This window comes from Chiloscyllium punctatum, chromosome 9, assembly GCF_047496795.1.
Source record: "Chiloscyllium punctatum isolate Juve2018m chromosome 9, sChiPun1.3, whole genome shotgun sequence".
In the NCBI taxonomy this organism is placed as follows: Eukaryota; Metazoa; Chordata; class Chondrichthyes; order Orectolobiformes; family Hemiscylliidae; genus Chiloscyllium; species Chiloscyllium punctatum.
Window position 1 is genome coordinate 80,419,031 of NC_092747.1, and position 20,991 is coordinate 80,440,021.

The 20,991-nt window shown below is 41.9% G+C and overlaps 1 protein-coding gene across 4 annotated transcripts in view; it reads left to right on the forward strand.

The window, feature by feature from the left end:
* Positions 1 to 20,991, forward strand: part of dnajc3a (DnaJ (Hsp40) homolog, subfamily C, member 3a) — a 110,931-nt gene that overhangs the window by 41,825 nt on the left and 48,115 nt on the right. Inside the window, exons 1-2 of one of the 4 annotated variants that reach the window (XM_072577879.1) lie at positions 699 to 1,176; positions 15,677 to 15,787. In XM_072577879.1, coding sequence (XP_072433980.1) covers positions 1,095 to 1,176; positions 15,677 to 15,787 — 193 coding nt within the window. In that variant the 5' untranslated portion in view covers positions 699 to 1,094. The other 3 variants (XM_072577880.1, XM_072577881.1, XM_072577882.1) reach the window with 3 other exon arrangements.

A 20,991-nucleotide genomic window follows, 5' to 3' on the forward strand; every position in this document is an offset into this window, starting at 1 on the left:
CAGTATGTCTACAGAAGTTTGTGATGGCCTTGGAATGTTCCAGACAAGATTTATGAAAATGATCCTGGTGATTAAGATAGGAGAAGCAGTTGAGGACTAGAGGTCAGTACTTGATGGAATTTAGAAGGGTGAGTGTGGATCTGGTAGAAACTTATAGAACCTACAGGCCTGAAACATAGTGGAGGTGGAGATGTTTCCACTAGCAGGTAGATACTAGGTCCTGACAGCACATCCAGAGTGAAGGGATGACCTTTTGTGGAATTTATTACCGCAGAAGGCTGAGGAGGCCAAATCATTGGGGAACTTATCGGTCATAATCGAATGGTAGAATAGATTGAAGGGCCGAATGGCCTAATGGGGTTAAGATCATTCAAGACTAGGTCTATGTTGAAAATTTTTATTCAGTTCAATTTAAATTCCCTGGGCTGTTGTAATGGATTGCGAACCCTATCCGCGAGTACATTGAGAGCGCAGTCGGTGGAGCCCTGCTGAGTAGGCGGTGCAGGGCCCACGAGGAGCGGGACGCAGCTTCACGGAGAGAGTTGCAGGATTAGAGCGGCGTGGAATCGAAGATAACGCGGAACAGCGAGGAGGCGGGGCAGCAGGACGGCGCACCCGGGGGCGGGGTTTGTTTCGGAGACACGTCATCGTGTTCGTCATGTTGTGTAGCAGGGTGTTGCGTGGCTGCTGCCCATTCAGAGTGGAGGTATGACCTGTTCTGCTGGCATCCAATCAGAGCTAACCACGACTGATGGGTTCTGGGTTTTAAGAGAACGGCGTTGCGAGGAAGGGATTAATTGAGCGGCCCAGCGGGAAAGGGGTTAACTGAGCTTTAGGTGACCTGCAGGACTAGGATCGACCGATCACTGAATGACCACTGATGAGGGAATCAATCCAGCAGCGTGCGGCCTGATTCCGGGAGACATTAGCCTGAATCCGTGACAGCGGCCCAGAGGCAGGCTTGATCCCGGGGAGGCAGTAACTGTATCGCTGGGGAAAGTAGCTTCTTCTGGAGATCCGACTGGTCAAGATCAACTCGGGCCGAGGTAGAGCCTCGCGCTCCGCCGCACGCCCGAGGATTCGAAGGCTTCGGGATGGTGGCGCCACGGGCCTGCCTGAGGAAAGTGAACTACTACATTCCCTTCCTGTTGGTCATCATCGATCTTCAGTGTGAAGGTGAGGGACGGGTGCGTCGCTGTCTGGCCTCGGCCGTGTCCTGTTCTCCAATCTGCGTGCTCCAGAGCCAGGGCATATGTCTGGGACAAGGCCCAGCAATCGCCTCATCTTGCCTGCTGAGGTTTACAGCCAGAAACTGATTTCGGTAACTATTTGTCCCTATACAAACTGGAAAGATTAAGACATAGCAATCCTGCTAATCATGCCAGTCCATTCCCAGATGGAAACTTTAGATTTCGTTACAAGTTTAGCTGTTTGTTTGGCACCTGGCCTTTGCCAGTGGTGTAACTAAGGGCGAATTAGTTGTCGAACACTGGAGCTGAAACAGAGTTTATCCTCAAGTATATTTCTTAAGTGTCATTTTGTGTAAACTTAAGTACAGTTTGAGCAGGAAAATCTCTATTAATTTTGTGCAAATTTAATTTTGTAAACAGAAGCCAGCAATAAAATCAATTCTGTAGTTGCCTGCCTTATGAGGCTTTAACAAGGTTCCAAGAAGCAGCTGTACTTTTAAAAAGTAGCAGAAACTAGATTGAGTCAGTGAGGTGTTTTGTCTTAAACATATAAAACTAACCAAGTTAATGTGGTAACACTTCATTGGTGATCAAACTGATATTGGAAGAAGGGAAAGAAGTGTTCTGCTGCTTTTACTTTTCCTAAGTTGTTCAGCTGACACAACTTGTATTGTTACACAAGTAGCTAATGTTTGGTGAGTTTCTTGTAAATGACTAAGGTTTATTATGTTCCTGAGGTTCAGTATCTAGAAGGTTAATAAACTATATTTTAAAAAAAAGCTAAATATAAAGTAGTTCTTTAGAACGCATTTAAGTGTCAATGAATTATGTCGCAGTTGCAACCCCTGGTAGCTCCAGAATGCTGGTGCGCTTTCTTTTATTGGTCATAGTATTGAGTATAGGACTTGGGATGTCATGATGTGGCTGTACAGGAACTTTTGGAATATTGTGTGCTTTTCTAGTCTCCATCCAATAGCAAGGATGTTGTGAAATTTGGAAGGGTTCAGAAAAATTTTACAAGGATGTTGCCAGGGTTGGAGGGCTTGTGCTATAGGGAGAAGCTTATAAAATCATCAGGGACATGAATAGAGTAAAGGGACAAGATCTTTCCCCCCAGGGTGGGGTTTAAGGTGAAAAGGGACCTGAGGGGCAACTTTTTCATGCAGAGGGTGTTGCATGTATGGAATGAGCTGCCAGAGGAAGTGGTGGAGGCTAGTTCAATTACAGCCTTTTAAAAGGCATCTGGATAGGTATATGAATAGGAAGGGTTTAGAGGGATGTGTGCCAAGTGCTGGCAAATGGGACTAGATTAATTTAGAATATCTGAATAGTATGGACGAGTTGAATTGAAGGATCTGTTTCCCTGCTGTACATCTGACTCTAAATGCTTTAGGCAAGGGATTGCATTTGGGAAGATGTAAAGCAGGCTATACTTGACTTAATATTGATTAGTTAAATCGCAGTTGCCATAATGATTTGAATTTTAAAATTCAGTTTGAGAGCGATACAATTGATGGATTTTTAAAGTAGAGGGCATGAAAGCAGAGCTGGCTAAAGTGAATTAGCAAATTTAGCTTAAGGGTCAATAAAAATGCATTAACAGACATTGTAAGGAGATATTTCAGAATAAACAGACTGGATACAATCCAACAGGTAAGAACATTTTGAGGGATGGACACATCATCTGTAGTTAATTTAGACAAATTTTGTGAAAAGTAAACTCCTAGAATTGAACAAAGACACCTGGTAGGTCAGAAAATTGGGCAGAATATTTTTTTAAAAACTAATGGGGTTAGGCTGAGTGAATGCTAGCCAGAAATATTTAAAAAACAGACCGCAAAGGTTTGTATAGTTTATGGAACAGAATTAAGTCTGGTCCTGTAGGAAGTTAACCTGGTGAACTAATATGGAAAATGTTAGGTGACTTGAACAGATATTTTGCATCTGTATTCACTACAGAGGGCACAAGTTACATTCCAGAAGCAGCAATAAACTAGAAAATGAAAAAGAGGAATTGCAAGAAAATCACAATTTACTGGAGAAGTGATCCTGGTTAAATTGCTGAAGCACTGGCTGACAGGTGCCCTGATGGACTTCATCTGAGGATTTTAAGAGGTGGCTGGTGAGATAGCTGATGCATTGGTTTCAAGTTTCCAAACCTTGTTTTAAGGGCAGTCCTACTAGATTGGAAGTGAATGTAATTCCCTTTTATTTTGATGAAGAATGAAGGACTGCGGGCTAGTTAGCATAACATCTAAATAGTAAAAAACATTAGAACCCACTGTCCAAAGATGTGCAGATTAGTTGGTTTGGTCATGCCAAATTACCCAGAGTATCTATGCATGTGCAGATTAGGTGGATTAGCATGAGAAATGCAGGGCTATAGCGTACGGAATGGTTCTGGGTGGGATTCTTCAGCAGATTAGTGTGGATTGAATGGCCTGCTTCCCCACTGTTGGGATCCTATGATTGTTGTATTATTAAAGAAGCTTTATAACAGGGTACTTGGATAAGTTCAAAATCATCTGAGAATCACAATGGTTTTGTGAAAGGTAAATAATGTTTTACCAATCCATTTGGAGTTCTAAATAGGTAACATGATGTGTCTAAAGGGGAACGAGGAGGAGTACTGTACTTAAAATTTCCAGAAGGTAAGGTGCTGCTTCAGAGGATGTTGTGGAAAATAAAAACCCCTCTTGTCAGAGCAACATACTGACATGGATAGGAGATTGGCTGGCAAATGGGGAGTACCCAAATTTGTGTCTTTTTCAGGTTGGTACGTGTAACAAGTGTTGTGCCACAGATCATTGCTTAGACCTTTACAGTTTCTGTAAATGACTAGGATGAAGGAATGGTGTCAAATCGGCTGACAAACTGAAGAGGATAGCAGATTACAACATGATAGAGATGAAGTGAGGAGGCAAAGATGTGGCAAATGAGGTAAATTTCTGGGATAGTATGAATTTGGTCACTTTACAGGAAAAATAAATCATCATCTAAGTGATGAGGTGATGCATAGGGATCTGTGTGCATGAATTACAAAAGGTTAGTATGCAGGTACAGTAATAATTAGGAAAGTAAATAGAAATTTTTGTCATTTAGTCATTGAATGTGACTGTCATTGACTAGGACCATCATTTTTATTGCCCACCCCAACTGCCCTTTGGACAGCTGGGGATGGGCAATAAGTCAACAGCATTGCTGTAGGTCTGGAGTCAGATTTAGGCCAAGTTAGGGAAGAACACCAACTTCCTTCCCTTAAGGACATTTAGTGAGTCATTGGGTTTTTCCAGCAAATGACAATGGTTTCATGGTCATTATTAGACTTTTTTTTTGTCATTCTGGATTTTGAGTTCACACTCCATCTCCTGTGGCAAGATTTGAACCTAGGTTCCCAGAAAATTACCTAAATTAAGTCTAGCAATTTAATTCCGATAGGCCATCGTCTAAATTAACATCTGGGAAATTGACTGCAGCAGTAGAGATGATGCTTCAGTTACACAAAGCATTAGTTGGATTGCATCTCGAGTACTGTGTACAGGCATTCTCGCCTTTTTGATTTCAGCAGTGAAGTAAGTAGATTCAGAGAGTATTTATCAGACTGTGAAGATTGAACAGGCTAGGCCTTATTTGCTGAAGTTTAGAGCAAAGGTTGAATTATTTTAGATATATGATCCAAAGAGGTCTTGATTGATTAAATATGGTGAGGACGATACACCTTGTGAGAATCTATAACTATAAACCACTATCTTAAAAATCAGGGTGGCCAAATTAGAAAGGTGAGGGGTTTTTTTTATATACTCGGTAGCAAAACATTGGCGTTCTTTTTCTGAAAAGATGACTGAAGTGTCCTCCATATCCAAGTGTAGGTACATTGTCGCATTGCTTATTCAGAATCAGTGCCCCATATTAGCAACTAAGAAGGTAAAATCACATGGATCTAGGGATAACTTGCCAAGTAGACCACAGCCTTCTGACTATTAAGTCAGCTTTGTAGCCACTTGGCTAGCCCTCCTTGGATCCCATGTAATCTAACCTTGGTTCGACATGACAGATTGATTACTTTGTCTACAGGGACTTTAGCAAGGCCTTGAACAATGTCTACAGCTTTGCCTTCATCTATGTTTGTCATTATAATTAAATATTTCAATCGAGTTAGTGACATGAATTCCCATGCATAAAGTCATGCTGACCAACCCTAATTAGTCCTTATCTTTCCAAATGCATTTAGATCCTCCGAATCCCTTACAACAAATTATCTACTACTACTACCTGATCTGTTTTCTGGCTTTTCCTTGCGGCCTTCCTTAAACCAGGCACAAAGTTAGCCACCTTCCAATCTTCCGGCACCTCACTTGTGGCTATCAGTGATACAAATGGGATTGGGGGGTTGGTGGCAGGGGGGGTGTTGGTCCAGGAACAGAGGAATTTTGGGGTCCTTTTTCACCGATCCAGCTTAATGGGAAATTGGAGGGGTTGGGGAGGATGCACAGAGGAAGTTCAGCAACACATTTCCTAAGTTTTGGAACATTTTAACAATGAAAGGCTAAATAAACTCTGGTTGTTTTTTTTTACAGCAGAGAAGGCTTTCCCTTTTTTGCCTGGAGGGTGGTGGGAATCTAGATTGCACTCCCTCAGGCAGTAGAGGTGGGAAATCTTTCAACAGTTTTAAAAAGTACATTTTAGTGCTTGAAATATCATAATATTTGATGCTACGGATTGAATGCTGGAAGGTGGGATTAGTGTAGATAGATTGACGCATAAAATGGTGCCAAAGGGATTCTTCTATGCCATATGACTACTTAATAGGTTATCAGGAGTAGGTAGGAATGAGGATTTGAAGTCACAATCAGGTCAGTTAACAACTTATTGAATGGTGTGGCATGCTTGAGGGGTTGAAAGGCCTATGACTGGTTCTAATTCATGCTTATGTAAAGTTGTCCATTTGTAACAATTGAATTATTTCCCATAAATTTAAGTTAGGTGTTAATTGGGACATTACTGAAAACAAAGGCAGAACACTAGATCTCATTGGGAGAAGTTGTTTGCCAGATTACTAACAGCAGGAAAGTGGGTTGAATTTAATTGCTACCAGAGAGCTGGTGCATCTGCATCTGTTTAAGTTGGCATCTTTTCTAAAATCTAGATTAGAGTGGTGCTGGAAAAGCACTGTATCTGAGAAGCAGGATTCCCGATGAAGAGCTTTTGCCTGAAATATCGAATTTTTTTTTTTCCCCCGCTCCTTGGATGCTGCCTGACCTGCTGTGCCTTTCCAGCACCACTCTAACCTAGACTCTGATCTCCAGCATCTGCAGTCCTCACTCTTGCCTACCTTTTTTAAAATGCTGTCCTAGGTCTTGAGCTGCTTTCACAATGTTTGGAAACACATTGGATCTGACTGTTGACCAAAGAGGTAAATTTTGAGTATGGTGCAAGAGGAGTTTTGGGAGGACTTCTGCCTTCAAAGCAGAGACACCAGCAGTCAAGCTATGAAGTCAAAGTTCCAAATTGGGACAGCTATTCAAGGGTTAGAGACTGCCCAAATAAGGCATATGATGATTGAGAGACTGGAAAATGTGGATGAGAATTCTAAATTTTTAGTTTTGCTGAACTCCCAAAGTCAATTTTGGTCTATGATGGGTGAGCAGGAATCAGTTTGAGTACAGAAGGACTTTGGATTAGCTCCTGTTTATGGAGGGTAGCACACTTGAGACAGGCCAAGAATTCATTAAGCAGTCACATCTCGGTGAACAACAACACAGATGAGAGTTTTGGTAGCTGAACTGAGGTAGGGATGGAATCAGGTGATGGTATGGAGGTGGACTTAGTGGTCTTCAAGGTGATATGAATATGTTTTTGGGAGCTCCGCTCAATGAAATCACATTAGAATTTCAAAGATATTTGGTTCATGCTGCAAACAGCTTTCAAGTAGAGGGAAGAAGCTATCTCCTTTTAAGGAGTCAGTTTTTGGAATGTGTTGAGACAGTGGTTTAAGTCTTCCTAATACATACTTTGATGTAAACTGTGTTGGCTAAGTAGTCTGACAGTTTGGATTTAGATTTTTTGAATTGTGATGGTGTGTTCGAACATAGTCTTTGATATGGATCAGACCAGACCCTCTCAATATTTTAAGTTAGCCTAGACTCTAACCTTTTTCAATTTTAAAAGCAAACGTGAAGTGCTATATTATAGATGCAATTTGACTGGTCAAACTACTCAACATTGAGCAAAACACAATTTATTCAACAAATTTTTGTTAAAGCACAACAAAATAAATAACTTGGGAAAACTTAACAGATAATATATACAGTAGTTATTACTAATTAACTGTGTTCAATGAGTAACATCCCATAAAATACCCCTTGACAAAAAGGCAGGAAACAGATTTTCTCACAGGCAGTGCCCAGAGTAGGAAGAGAAACCCCAGCTTCTAGCTGTAGTGGGGGGTGGGGGGGATGGTTTGAGAATTAGCTGCTTCAAGATGGCAGCAGCTTGTGATAACAAAAGCTTTAAAGAGAAACTAGAAATAGATGGCCACACCCATTCAGGCTTTTTTCTATATAAAGGCTGTCAAGTTGGTTGTTAGACAGACTGTTCCTCCCTTCTCGTTAACTCTCTCGTTTTCAAAAGGTACCAGGACAAAAACACCTTTCAGAGGTGTAATTTTCATCCATATGTTTATCTAATTACCTTAAAGTTGGCAAGTCTGCTAATGTTAAGGACATTCCACAACCCCTACTACTCTCAGTAAAGAAACTACCTCTGACATCTGCCCTGTATCTATCACCGTCAAGTTAAAGCTATGACCCCTCGTGCTAGCCATCACTATCTGAGGAAAAAGGCTCTCCACTGTCCACCCTATCTAACCCTCTGATCAGCTTGTATGCCTCTATTAAGTCACCACTCAACTTTTCTTCTTTCTAATGAAAACAGCCTCAAGTCCCTTGGCCTTTTCTCATAAGACCTTCCCTTCATTAGATTAGAACCTTCACAGTGTGGAAACAGGCTCTTCAACCCAACATGTCCACACCAGCCCTCCGAAGAGTAACCCACCCACACCCATTTCCCACTGACTAAAGCACCTAACACTATGGGCAAGTTAGCACGGCCAATTCACCTAACCTGTGCATCTTTGTACTGTGGGAGGAAACCGGAGCCACAGTGTTATCACGCTTTAATCACAGTACCTCATGGGATCAGGTCAATCGGAGTATTGCTGTAATTGCAGTATGCCCTTGTCACTATGACTTGTTAGGTCTGTCTTGCTGGTGTGGCAGAATACCAGGGATGATGATGAAGTCTCCGAAATTGGCTGGAGGAAGCCCACGCAGACACTGGGAGAATGTGTAAACTCCGTACAGACAGTCACCTGAGGCTGGAATTGAACCGGGGACCCTGGTGCTGTGAGGCAGCAGTGCCACCCCCTCAGCCACCATGCTGCCCCATACCGGGCAACATTCTAGTAAATCTCCTCCTGAACCCTTTCCAAAGCTTCCACATCCTTCCTATAACGTGGCAACCAAGTCCGACCATGCCAGAGTTTTGTACAGCTGCAACATCAACTTGTGGCTCTGGAATTCAGTCAGTCTACCAATAAAAGCTAACACAATGTATGCCTTCAGAACCCTATCAACCTGGGTGGCAACTTTCAGGGATTTATGTACATGGACACTGACATCCCTCTGCTCATCCACACTGCCACCTATCTTGCCATGAACCCATACTCTGTATTCCTGTTGTTCCTACCAAAGTGAATCACCTCACACTTTTATGCACTAACCTCCACTTGCCACCTCTCAGCTCAGCTGTGCAGTTTATCTATGGCCCTCTGTAACCTGCAACATCCTTCAGCACTATTGACAACTCCACTGACCTTGGTGTCATATGCAAATGTATTAACTCATCCTTCTATGCCCTCATCCAGGTCATTTATAAAAATGACAAACAGCAGTGACCCCAAAATAGACCCTTGCGGTATACCACTAGTAACTGAACTCCAGTATGAGCATTTCCCATCAACCACCAGCCTCTGTCGTCTTTTTAGCTAGCCAATTTCTGATCTAAATTGCTAAATCACCCTCCATCACATGCCTCCTTATTTGTGCATTAGCCTACTGTGGGGAACCTTATCAAACGCCTTACTGAAATCCATATACACCATCAACTGCTTTACCCTTATCCACCTGTTTGGTCACCTTTTCTTAAATAACTCCATAAGGTTTGTGTTATGACCCACCCTTCAAACTGTGTTGACTATCCCTAATCAACTTATTCCTTTCTAGATGATAAATATTACCTCATAACTTTTTTAACACTTTACCCACAACCAAAGTAAGGCTCACAGGTCTATAACTACTAGGGTTGTCTCTACTCCTTTTGAACAAGGGGACAACGTTTACTATCCTCTAGTCTTCTGGCATTTTCCTGTAGACAATGATGACATTAAAAATCAAATCCAAAGACTGCAATCTCGCTCCTGGCTTCCCAGAGAATTGTAGGATAAATCCCATATGGCCCAGGGGATTTGTCTATTTTCGCACTTTCCTGAGTTGCTAATGCTGCCACCTTGTGAAGCTCAATCCCATCTAGTCTAGTCTAGTAGCCTGTATCTCTGTATTCTCCTTGGCTACATGCTTTTTCCAGTGTGAGTACTGCCAAAAAAAAATTCACTTAACGCTTCTCCTATCTTCTCTGACTCCATGCACACTTTCCACTACTGTCATTCATTGATTGTCCCTAATATTGCACCAGTCAATCTTTTATTCCTGATATACCTTCAGAAAGTTTTCCTTGATCCTATCTGCCAAAGACTGGTCATGTCCCCTCCTGGCTCTTCTTAGCTCCCTTTTAGGTCTTTCCTGGCTAGCTTGTAACTGAGCCTTTATGTCTCATCCTTACATCAGCCTCCTCCTTCCTCTTGACTAGAGATTCGCCTTTAGTAAACCACCGCTCCCTTGCTCGACCACTTCCTCCCTACCTGACACATACATACTTATCAAGGATACGCTGTAGCTGTTCCTTGTGTAAACTCCACATTTCAATTGTGCTCATCCTCTGCAGCTTCCTTCCCCATCCTATGCGTACTAAATCTTGCCGAATTGCATCATAATTGCCTTTCCCCCAGCTGTAACTCTTTCCCTGCAGTATATACCTATCCCTTTCTGAGAATGTGTGTCATGTATAAGCAGGCAGGGAAAGAGTTAAGTTCTGAGTTTTGTGAAGCAAGGTTCAGCTGAGCATGACTCAGATCAGATAAGCACTCCCAGTTAAGAATGGGGTGCTGGAGGCAAGGGTAGTGGGTTAACAAGGTGGCAAAGCATTCATTATGTAGAGGCATTTAACAATATTGAAAGCATTCAGTATGCAAGGTCTGCTAATAGGGGGAAAAAGTATCCATTGTATGAATCTAGTTAACAAGGTTAATAATAAAGGCTTGGTCTCTGCTATTGATTCTCGTTGATTGTAATGATTAGCCAATTAATATGTTGCCTTATCTGGATGCTCCTCCCTATAAAATGACTATATAATTCATTAAGAAACTGCTATTTGAGAGAGAAGACCGCGAACCCATGTTTCTGTGCACATGGGTGATCGTTATCTGTCTCTGTCTCTGAGCGTTTTCGGTCGACTGAGGGGGGTGCGGGACATTTCTATCATTAAAGTAAACATGACTGAATTATGGTAACTACCACCAAAGTGCTCATCACCTTCAAATCCAATACCTGGCCAGGTTCACTACCCAGTACTAAATACAGAATCATCTCTGCTATCCTTTCCTCTACATCTCTGGAACTATTCGGAGGCATATAGACAATTCCCAACAGGGTGACCTTTTCTTGTATGTAACCTCAGCCCATATTACCTCCAATAGATGAGTCCTCAAACATCTCTTCTGCCACCGTAATGCTGTCTTTGAGTACCAATGCCACTCCTCCCCCTCTTTTTACCTCTTTTCTGTTCTTACTGAAAAATCAAAGGTACCAAAGGAATCAGTATTTGAATGTATTAAGCTTTTTCCTTTTGAGATGACCAAACAGCTCAATGGGATAGTTTCTTCTGTACTGTGCAAAAGTGAGGACTGCAGATCCTGGAAACCAGAGTTTAGATCAGAGTGGTGCTGGAAAAGCACAACAAGTCAGACTTCTGTACTGTGCTGTATTATCCCACGTTTCTATGATACTCAAATTACTTGCAGAGACTCAGACACTTCCAGCCCAGAAGTAGCTATTTGGCTCATCATATCTGCAAAGGTCAACAAAGATCTACCTGCACTCCTCCTATTTTCCAGCTCTTGGCTCAGCTTTGTAGGCAATGAAAATGCATGTGAACCTCTAAAATGCTGTGTAAATGTTTAGAGTTTGTGATCACCATTTCAAGTCTCGACCTCCCAGATTCTAAACACCTTCATGGTGGAAAATGTTTCTCCTTGATTCTCCTCATGGCTTTCTATCTCAACGCTGTCAGAAGCCTTTTAGAAAAGGCCCAAGATAATAGATTAGCATTGTTAAATGTTTAGTCATGAATCATGCAGTGCAGAAGGGGTCATTTGCCCCATCATTTCTTTATAATGCTATTAGTACATTGGAACACCAGAACTGCTAAAGTGCTCCAGCTGTGGCCTAAACAAAGTTCTGTACAGCTCCAACATAACCTCCCTGCTCTAATGAAGTATGCCTCGACTGAAAGGCAAGAGTTTCGTATGTTGTTAACCTGCTGTGCATCTTTAGGGATTTGTGGATAAGCACCCTCAAGATCTCATTCTTCCTGAGCTTGCTAGTGTCCTATTGTTCATTAACTATACCCTTGTTTTATTCCTTGTTCCAAAATGCATTGCCTTTTATTAACATATTAAACTCCATCAGTCCTCCTCCAATCCACAGTCCTCATAATTTAAGACCATCTTCCTTATTGTCAACTACCTGGACAATCTTGGTGTCATCTGCAAACTTATCACCTCATATTGAAATAGAGAGGGAAAAAAAAACATATCCTGGCTCACAAATCATGTGGAAGTAGGCCATCAAATCCACACTAATCCTCCAAACAGCATACCATCCAGACCTATCCCTGTAACCCTGCATTTCCCTTGGCTGGTCCACCCATCCTGCACATTACTGGACACCTATGGGGCTATTTAGCATGGCCAGTCTATCTAACTTGTACATCTTTGGACTGATGGTGGAAATAGGAGTTTCCAAGAGGAAACCCATGCAGACGGGCGAGGAATGTGTAAACTTCACAGTTGCCTAAGACTGGAATCAAACCTCGGTCCATGGCACTGTGAAGCAACAGTGCTAACTATTTGAGCCACCATGCTACCCCAAACTAATCCTGACCAATAAGGGACCCAACACTGATCCTTCTTTGCCATTGGGTACTGGCCTGCAGTCACACAAATGGCCTTCTGCCACCACTTGGAGTCAAAAAATGAAGTAATTATCCATTTTCCTCATTGTATTTCAGTGTGGCACTTTGCTTTCAGGGTAATTAAGAGGTGTTTTAAGAATTACTGTAACTGCTTCCTGTGTGTATAAGCAGCTCCAGTTTTTAATTTTATTTCAAGAATTATAATCTGTAGAGTTTCTTTATAAATGTACTTTGAATTTCCAGTGACTGGCTAAAGTAAATTTAAAATTTGACTTTTAGTTTGTCACAGTAATCTTTTTGGCTGATAATTTTGAAGTATATAGCACAAGTTTTTTTTTCCATTTAACTCCTAACTTTTTTGAAACTAATCAATATCACATTACCACACTCCTCCTCTTCCCCCCACCCAGCTAATAAATTACCATGACTATACTTTACTTTGTCCCTTGTGTATATGCTTCACTCTCCAGGAAAGACAGTTCAAAGCTATTCTCAGTTCCTGTTTCCTTTTCCAGCCACACATCTGCCTCCTGAACTGAAGTGATTCCTGCAGCCATTTTCACAGCCATCTGAGCTATTTTAAAGAAAACACTTATTGCATTCTAAATTGCTTTATGATTCAGTTCTGGCTGTCATATGTTGAATATTTCTTTGGTTATGCCAGAGATAAGAGAATTCAAGCTGGCTACTCAGGATGATTTGTTTACGTGCCATGCTAGTCTTGTAGTGCATTTGTCATGATTTTATTTTATTTTGTTGCATCCCGATCCCTTCCAGTTTCCAAGCTTTTAGTGCTTTCATTGGATTTGGCAAGTTTTTTTTTCCTTTCCTCTGAAGATGAGCTTGAAGATCCTTTTAAAAATTTCTGCAGTGCCAGTAGTTTGTGTATGCTTCATTTTGGTTTTCGAAGTGTCTTGTACTAATGACAACTTACCATCATTTAAGTTGACACTTTTTTTTTATTCTTGTTCATCTCTTTCTACAAAGATTGAACCAAAATGACCTCTATTTCAAATTCTTTTTGTTATACAGTTGTTATGCATAACATACAATCAGATTTTTTTTAACACGTATTAGCACCAGTAAAGGAGGTGAAGTTCACCATTTGAGCTTCATTGCCCTTTTCATATGTGAACATGAATACAAACGAGCATCCTGTGTACCTGAATATCAGCAAGCACTGTCCATTCTACCAAAATATTAAGAAAGAATCCAAGAAATTCATTCCGTTGCAGAATAGGTAAAAGATTTCTTATCAAGATGTGCTTAACTAATTTTACCATCCACCTTGTCTTCGTCTTCTTCCTCCGACTACTACTACCACATCATCACTGATAGCAGGACCCTTAGCAGACATTAGGATGAACAGCCCTTTCCATGATTAGTGGTACTGAAAAAGCACAGCAGGTCAAGGCAGTATCCGAGGAGCAGGAAAATTGATGTTTTGGGCAAAAGCCCTACATCAGGAATGAGGCTGGGAGCCTCTCCTTCCCCTAGGCTCATTCCGGATGAAGGGCTTTTGCACAGAATGTCAATTTTCCTGCTCCTAGAATGCTGCCTGGCCCACTATGCTTTTCCAGTGCCACTCAAATCTTGACTCCATCTCCAGCATCTACAGTACCCACATCTGCCTAGCACTTCCCATGATCCAGCCCAAGTTTTGGGTCTGCTATGTGGATTGACATCATTTTTTTTTATCACGAAACGCAACAAATTATAAACCCACAAACATCAACAACAGCTCTCTAAAGACTAGATTAGATTTCCTACAGTGTGGAAACATGCCCTTCGACCCAACCAGTCCACACCAACCCATTTCCCTCTGAATGATGCACCTAACACTATGAGCATTTTAGTACGGCCAATTCACCTAACCTGCACATCTTTGGATTGTGGGAGGAAACCAGAGCACCTGGAGACACAGGGAGAATATGCAAACTCCACACAATTGCCAGAGGCTGGAATCGAACCTGGAACCCTGCTCCTGTGAGGCAGCAGTGCTAACCACTGAGCCACCGTGCCACCCAGTGGAAGACTACATCAACAGACTCCCCTTCCTAGATATCACAGTAGAACGAAAAGCCAATGGAGAGCTGCAGGCCAGTGTCTCCAGGAAAGCCAGATACACTGACCAGATACTCAACTACAGGGACAATCATCCCAACACCCAGAAACGGAACTGCATCAGGATATTACTTAAATGAGCTACAACACACTGCAGCACTCGGACTACAAGAAGCTGAGGAAAATCTCCTATACAAATGTATTCAGTAACTACAGGTACCTGATTAAGTGCAGTCCACTTGTTTCCTATACAACAGACCTAAACAAGAAGACGCAACATGCCCAGAGACTCTAGCCACACTGCCATACATTAAAGACATCTCTGAGATGATGACCAGACTCCTCAGGCCCTTTAGGCATCATGGTAGCCCGCAAACCTACCGCCACACTTGAACAGCTCCTGATGAATTTAAAGGACCTGCGCCAACAGCTAGCAGAACAAACATCATATGCAAAATACCCTGCATGGACTGTAACAAACGTTACACTGGACAGACAAGCAGGAAGCTAGCCACCAGGGTACATGAGCACCAACTAGCCACCAAAAGACATGACCAACTATCGCTGCTGCTGCTCTTCGTCTGTGTGTATGGATACCAGTTTAACTGGGATAACACATCCATCCTGGGACCGGCTAAACAAAGACACACACAGGAATTCCTAAAGGCCTGGCATTCAAACCAAAACTCCATTCACATTCATTTCAGTTTGGACCCCATTTACCAAAGTCTCAAAAAAACCAACAGTGATATCACCCACCACAACAGATCAAGACACAATCGCAGTAAGCAGGACAATACTAGCACTTCCTCAGAGGCTCACTGTTACCTAGCATGGTGACAAAATGTCTGAGAACAAATCTACCAGCTCAGCGAGCAAACTTACAACCTGAAGTACTTGTGCTGTCTGCTCCTTTTTCTCACTTGATTTCCTCCAAGTACTTTTTTTTTGTTTTCTTGGTAGTCGCACTCAAACTAGTGATAACTGTAAAATTCTAGGTGCCAATATTAATGTCTGCAGTGCTTTATGCTGTATATGACTTTTTTGTTTTACAGGGATAGAAGGTGGCATAAATGCTGAAGTTGAAAAGCACCTTGAAATGGGGAAGAAGCTGCTGGCTGCAGGACAGTTAGCAGATGCGTTGTCTCATTTTCATGCTGCTGTAGGTATGTGCATGTTGGAAATGCATTATTATTACTGTTTGGCTCTTAACAGTACATTCATGGGTGCATTCACCAAGGCATTGTTTCTAGAAATCCGTCCACTTAGCACTTGTCTCTCACAGTATAAAGATGGAAACATAGAAAGTATAAGCAGAAAAAGGCGTTTCATGCCTACTATGCCATGATCATATTGAAGGCAGATCAAGCAATTGTGTACCCTGTTCCTTCTTTCTCCCCATGTTCTTAGAATCATATTTAGTTAAAAAGAAGCATTCTTGAAAATATTGTTTTGGTCTCAACTCTGTACTGTGACACAGAATTCTGGAGGTTCACCTCTCTTGGGATGAAAACCTTTTATCATTCCTGCCCTTGGTTAGACAGTCGATAGTAGGCCATTCAGCCCTTTGACCCAGCACCACCATTCTTTATGATCATGGCTGACCATCCACAATCCGTATCCTGTTCCTGTCTTGTCTCCATAACCCTTGATTCCACTATCTTTAAGAGTTCTATCGATTTCTTTCTTGAAAGTATCCATGGACTTGGCCTCCACTGCCTTCTGGGGCAGCGCATTCCATATCACCACCACTCTGGGTGAAGAAGTTTCTCCTCAACTCTGTTCTAAATGGCCTACCCCTTATTTTTAAACTGTGTCCTCTGGTTCTGTACTCGCCCATCCTTTTAATAGTCTCAATCAGATCCCCTCTCATCCTTCCAAACTCTTGTATTCAAGCCCTGTCACTCCAATCTTTCAATGTATGATAGTCCCGCTGTTCTGGGAATTGACCTTGTGAACCTATGCTGCACTCCCTCAATAGCCAGAATGTCCTTCCTCAAATTTGGAGATCAAAACTGCACACACTACTCCAGGTGCAGTCTCACCAGGGCCCTGTACAGCTGCAGAAGGACCTCTTTCATCCTGTATTCAATTCCCCTTTGTTATGAAGGCCACCATGCTTTCTTCACTGCCTGTTGTACCTGCATGCTTGCTTTCATTGACTGATGTACAAGGTACCAGATCCCCTGTCATCAGGAACATCCTTATGTTTATCCTATCTAGTCCTATTGGAATTCTATAAATTTGAGATCCATCTCTTCATCCTTTCTAAATGCAAGTGGATATAATCCTAACTATCTAGTCTCTTTTGATATGTTAGTCCTGCCATCCCAGGAATCCGACTGATAAACCATGAGTGTATTCACTGATAAGGAGACAATATTGCACACAGTACTCCAGATACGGTCTCACCAAGGCTCTGGACAATTGCAGCAAAACATCCTACTCTGAATTTAAGTTCTCTCATTTTAGAAGGCTACTATATCATTTGCTGCCTTCACCATCTGCATGCATACTTTCACCAATTAGTTTACAAGGATTTCCTGGTCTTCTTATCTCTGCCCCTTTCCAAATCTAACACCATTCAGATAATCTACTTTCAATTTTTGCTGCCAAAGAGAATAACCTCCTTGTTCATCTGCGTTATGACTTCAGCTGCCATGCATTTACTAACTCTCTCTCAATTTGTCCAAATCACACAGAAGCATCTCTGCATTCTCCCACCCAGCTTTATCATCTGCAAACATGGTGGTGTTGCACATAATTCCCTCATGTAAATTACTAATGTATTAGTGAATAGCTGGGGTCCAAGAACTTATACCTGTGGCACCCCACAAGTCATTATCTGAATCTCTTCTGGTACCTGATCAAAAGAATTTCTGAGATTAATGTGAAGTGTCCTGATAAATGTAAGGTGAGAAGCTTTGATAAAATGTATTTACGACAATATTCAAGTTTTCTTGTTTATAGAACTGTGAATGAACCTGAGTGGTTCATTTGGCTCTGAGTCTGCTCTGCCATTCAATGCAATCATGGTTGATCTGATAATTCTCAGCTCTGCTTTGCCTTCTGTAACCCTGGATTCTCTTGATGAATGGGCATCTATCTCTGAATACACTAATGACTTAATTTTTAGAATTATTATTATAGGTTTACTACACTGAGAGGAAATTCTTGTTCTTCCTTCTGAAATGGCTAACTGCTTACTGTAAGATTATACCCTCTTGTATACTTCAGTCATAAAACTGTAGAAACTTTGGGTAGGAGCAGCCCATTTAGCTGTTTGGACCTGTTCTGCCATTTGAATATGGTAGAGTCCTAGATGTCTGTATCACAGGCCCTTTCGCCCACCAAGTCTGTACTGGTCAAAATGAGGCATTAACTATTCTAATCTCCTCTTCCAGCACTTGGCAAAGCATACAAGGTTTTGGGCCATTGCAAATAAGCATCTAACTACTTGAGTGTTGGGATGTTTTGCCTGTACTACCCTTGCAAACAGAGTTCTACATTCCCACAATCCCCAGGATGAAAAAGGTTTTCCTTGCATCCCCGCGAAGCCTCTTGCCCCTTCCCTTATCTCTCTGCCTCTAGTCCCCAAGGGGAGAAGTTTCTTCCTGTCTGCCCTGTCCATGCCCCTTTTTTAATAGGTCTCCATCATGTCACTCTCTGTCTCCTCTGCTCTCCAGTCTACCCAATCTCTTTTGTAACTGAAGCTGTCCAGAACAAGCAACATCCTGGTAAATTCCCTTGCATGTTTTCCAGGCTAACCTTATCCCTTCGATAAGGTAAAGTTGCCATTGTCCCAGATGGCTGCTGTCTGTAGAGATGACTGGTGGTGTTGACACCTGAGGTGTTTTGGGGGGGGGGGGGGGGGGGTGGCAGAAAGAGAGCTGGTGGAGGGTGCACTTTTTTGAGAAGGAGATTGCCTCACAGTAAGCTCAGCTGCTGTGAGAGATGGCCCCATGCTGTCCACATCAATTGCATTGCGAACCAGCTGTCCAGCCAACTGAACTAATTGACCCTTTATTTGGATTCTACAAATGCACACAATGATTCGAGCTGTGGCCTAACTGATGTTTTAACAGTTTCAGTATAATGAACCATGAACATCTCTAAACCATACTTGATTTCAATGAAAATCTGGAAATAAGAGTTGAATGATGACCACAAACCCATTGTTTGTCAGAAAAAATGTAACTGGTTCACTAGTGCCCTTTTAAGGATGGCAGTTTCCCTCCACAACTGTTGTGACCTACTGCAATTTGGTTGACCACTAACCTTAGGGGTAAGAAGTAATCACCTAGCTAGCAATGCCCTCAACCTGTGAAAGGATTTATATTTATTTTAAACTCAGTCTTTCTCCCCATATCCCTCGATGCTTAAAATCTTTCTTGAATATATTCTGTGACTTGGGCTCCAATCTTCTGTGGTAAAGAATTACATAGGTTCACCACCCACTTTGTCTTTCTTGTTACCTCCTGAACATGAATGCTAGCTTTTTGTGATTCATGCACAAGAACCCACAGATCCTTCTCTTCTGTAGCTTTCTGCAGTCTTTAAATAGTATTTGGCTCTTGCTGCCAAGTTGCATAGCCTCCTACTTTTTCACATTTTTTTTCCATCTGTTAAGACTTTTTCCACCACACCCTTTAAACTTGTCTCTGACCATAACCTTCTCATGTCATCCTGACGATTGGCCTTCCCATCTATTTTGGCATCTGCACGCTTGCTGATACTACCATCCCCCTCTTCCAGGCAATACTGGATTTAGTGTTATACAGTGAGGTAGACTTGTTAAGAGAGATTAAGGTGAAAGAACCCTTGGGAGGTAGTGATCATAATATGATTGAATTTAATCTGCAATTTGAGAGCAAGAATAGAATCTGAGGTATTAAGGCAACTACAGAGGCATGAGGGAGGAGCTGTGTAGATTTGACTTGAAGAGGAGCCAGCAGGAAAGACAATGGAACAGCAATGGCAGGAATTTCTGGGAGCAGTTCAAGAAACACAGCAGAGATTCATGCTGAAGAAAAGGAAGCATGGTACAGGGAGGACGAGGCAACTTTGACTGACTAGGGAGGTCAGGAATAGCATAAAAGCAAAAGACAAAGCCTATAATGTGACGAAGGACAGTGGGGAAACGAGAGGATTGGGAAGCTTGCAAAGACTAACAGAGGGCAACAAACAAGGAGGGAGAAGGTTAAATAAGAGGGTAAGCTAGCCAGTAATAAAAGGGAGCACTTAGAATTTCTTTACATACATAAAGGGCAAAAAAAGATAAAACCAGGGAGCAATATTGGTTATCCTCCAGTCTTCTGACACTACTCTTGTTGACAATGATGACATAAAGATCAAAGCCAAAGGCTCTGCAATCTCCTCCCTAGGAAAATCAGAATAAATCCCATCCGGCCCAAGGGTCTTGTCTATTTTCTGATCTTCCAAAATTGCTAAAACCTCTTCATTTTCAACTGCAATGCCATCTAATCTAGTAGCCTGTATCTCTGTATTCTCACTAACATTGCCCTTTTCTAGTGTGAATATTGAAGGAAAGTATTCATCAAGCGCTTCCCCAATGTCCTCATTAAAATTATTGATTTTTTAAAAATGCTCCGGTAGCACACAACAACATATTGCATGGTTAAAAACAATGACTGCAGATGCTGGAAACAAGATTCTGGATTAGTGGTGCTGGAAGAGCACAGCTGTTCAGGCAGCATCCAAGTAGCTTCGAAATTGACGTTTCGGGCAAAAGCTTTGCCGAAACGTCGATTTCGAAGCTACTTGGATGCTGCCTGAACTGCTGTGCTCTTCCAGCACCACTAATCCAGAATTATATTAGCATGGCTTTCCTTGTTTAAGATAAAATTTGATTACTTGGCTAACCAATTATCTGAATGAAATAGCGCCTGTCCATCTCATTTGGATAATCAAGGCTCCTCTATTGAGTTTCTGTGGAAATGCAACATCAAACATAGGGGTTTGAACAAAAGGCACTGTATTCGGCCAGCGTTAAGTGTTCAATTTGCATCTTATTAAATGCTGTTAGTTCAATTGCAGAACAGTCGACAGCATTTAAGGGGAGGGTAGAAAAGTACATGAGGGAGGAGTGAATGTGGGGTTACGATATTAGGCTGAGATAAGGAAAGATAAGTGGAGCAGCAACAGCAAATGGCTGACTTCAGTGCCGCTTATCCTGTAAAACCTATACAACTGAATCAACTCAAACTTGTACTCTTAAAAGAGATGTGCGGGATTCACAACTTTTACTTTTGTATCAAAAAGTTAGCCAAAAGAGGCAGGCAACAAGAATGGAGTCAACAAACCTCAATCTCTAAGTAGGGCAACAAGTGCAGCTTGCCTACTACCCTGA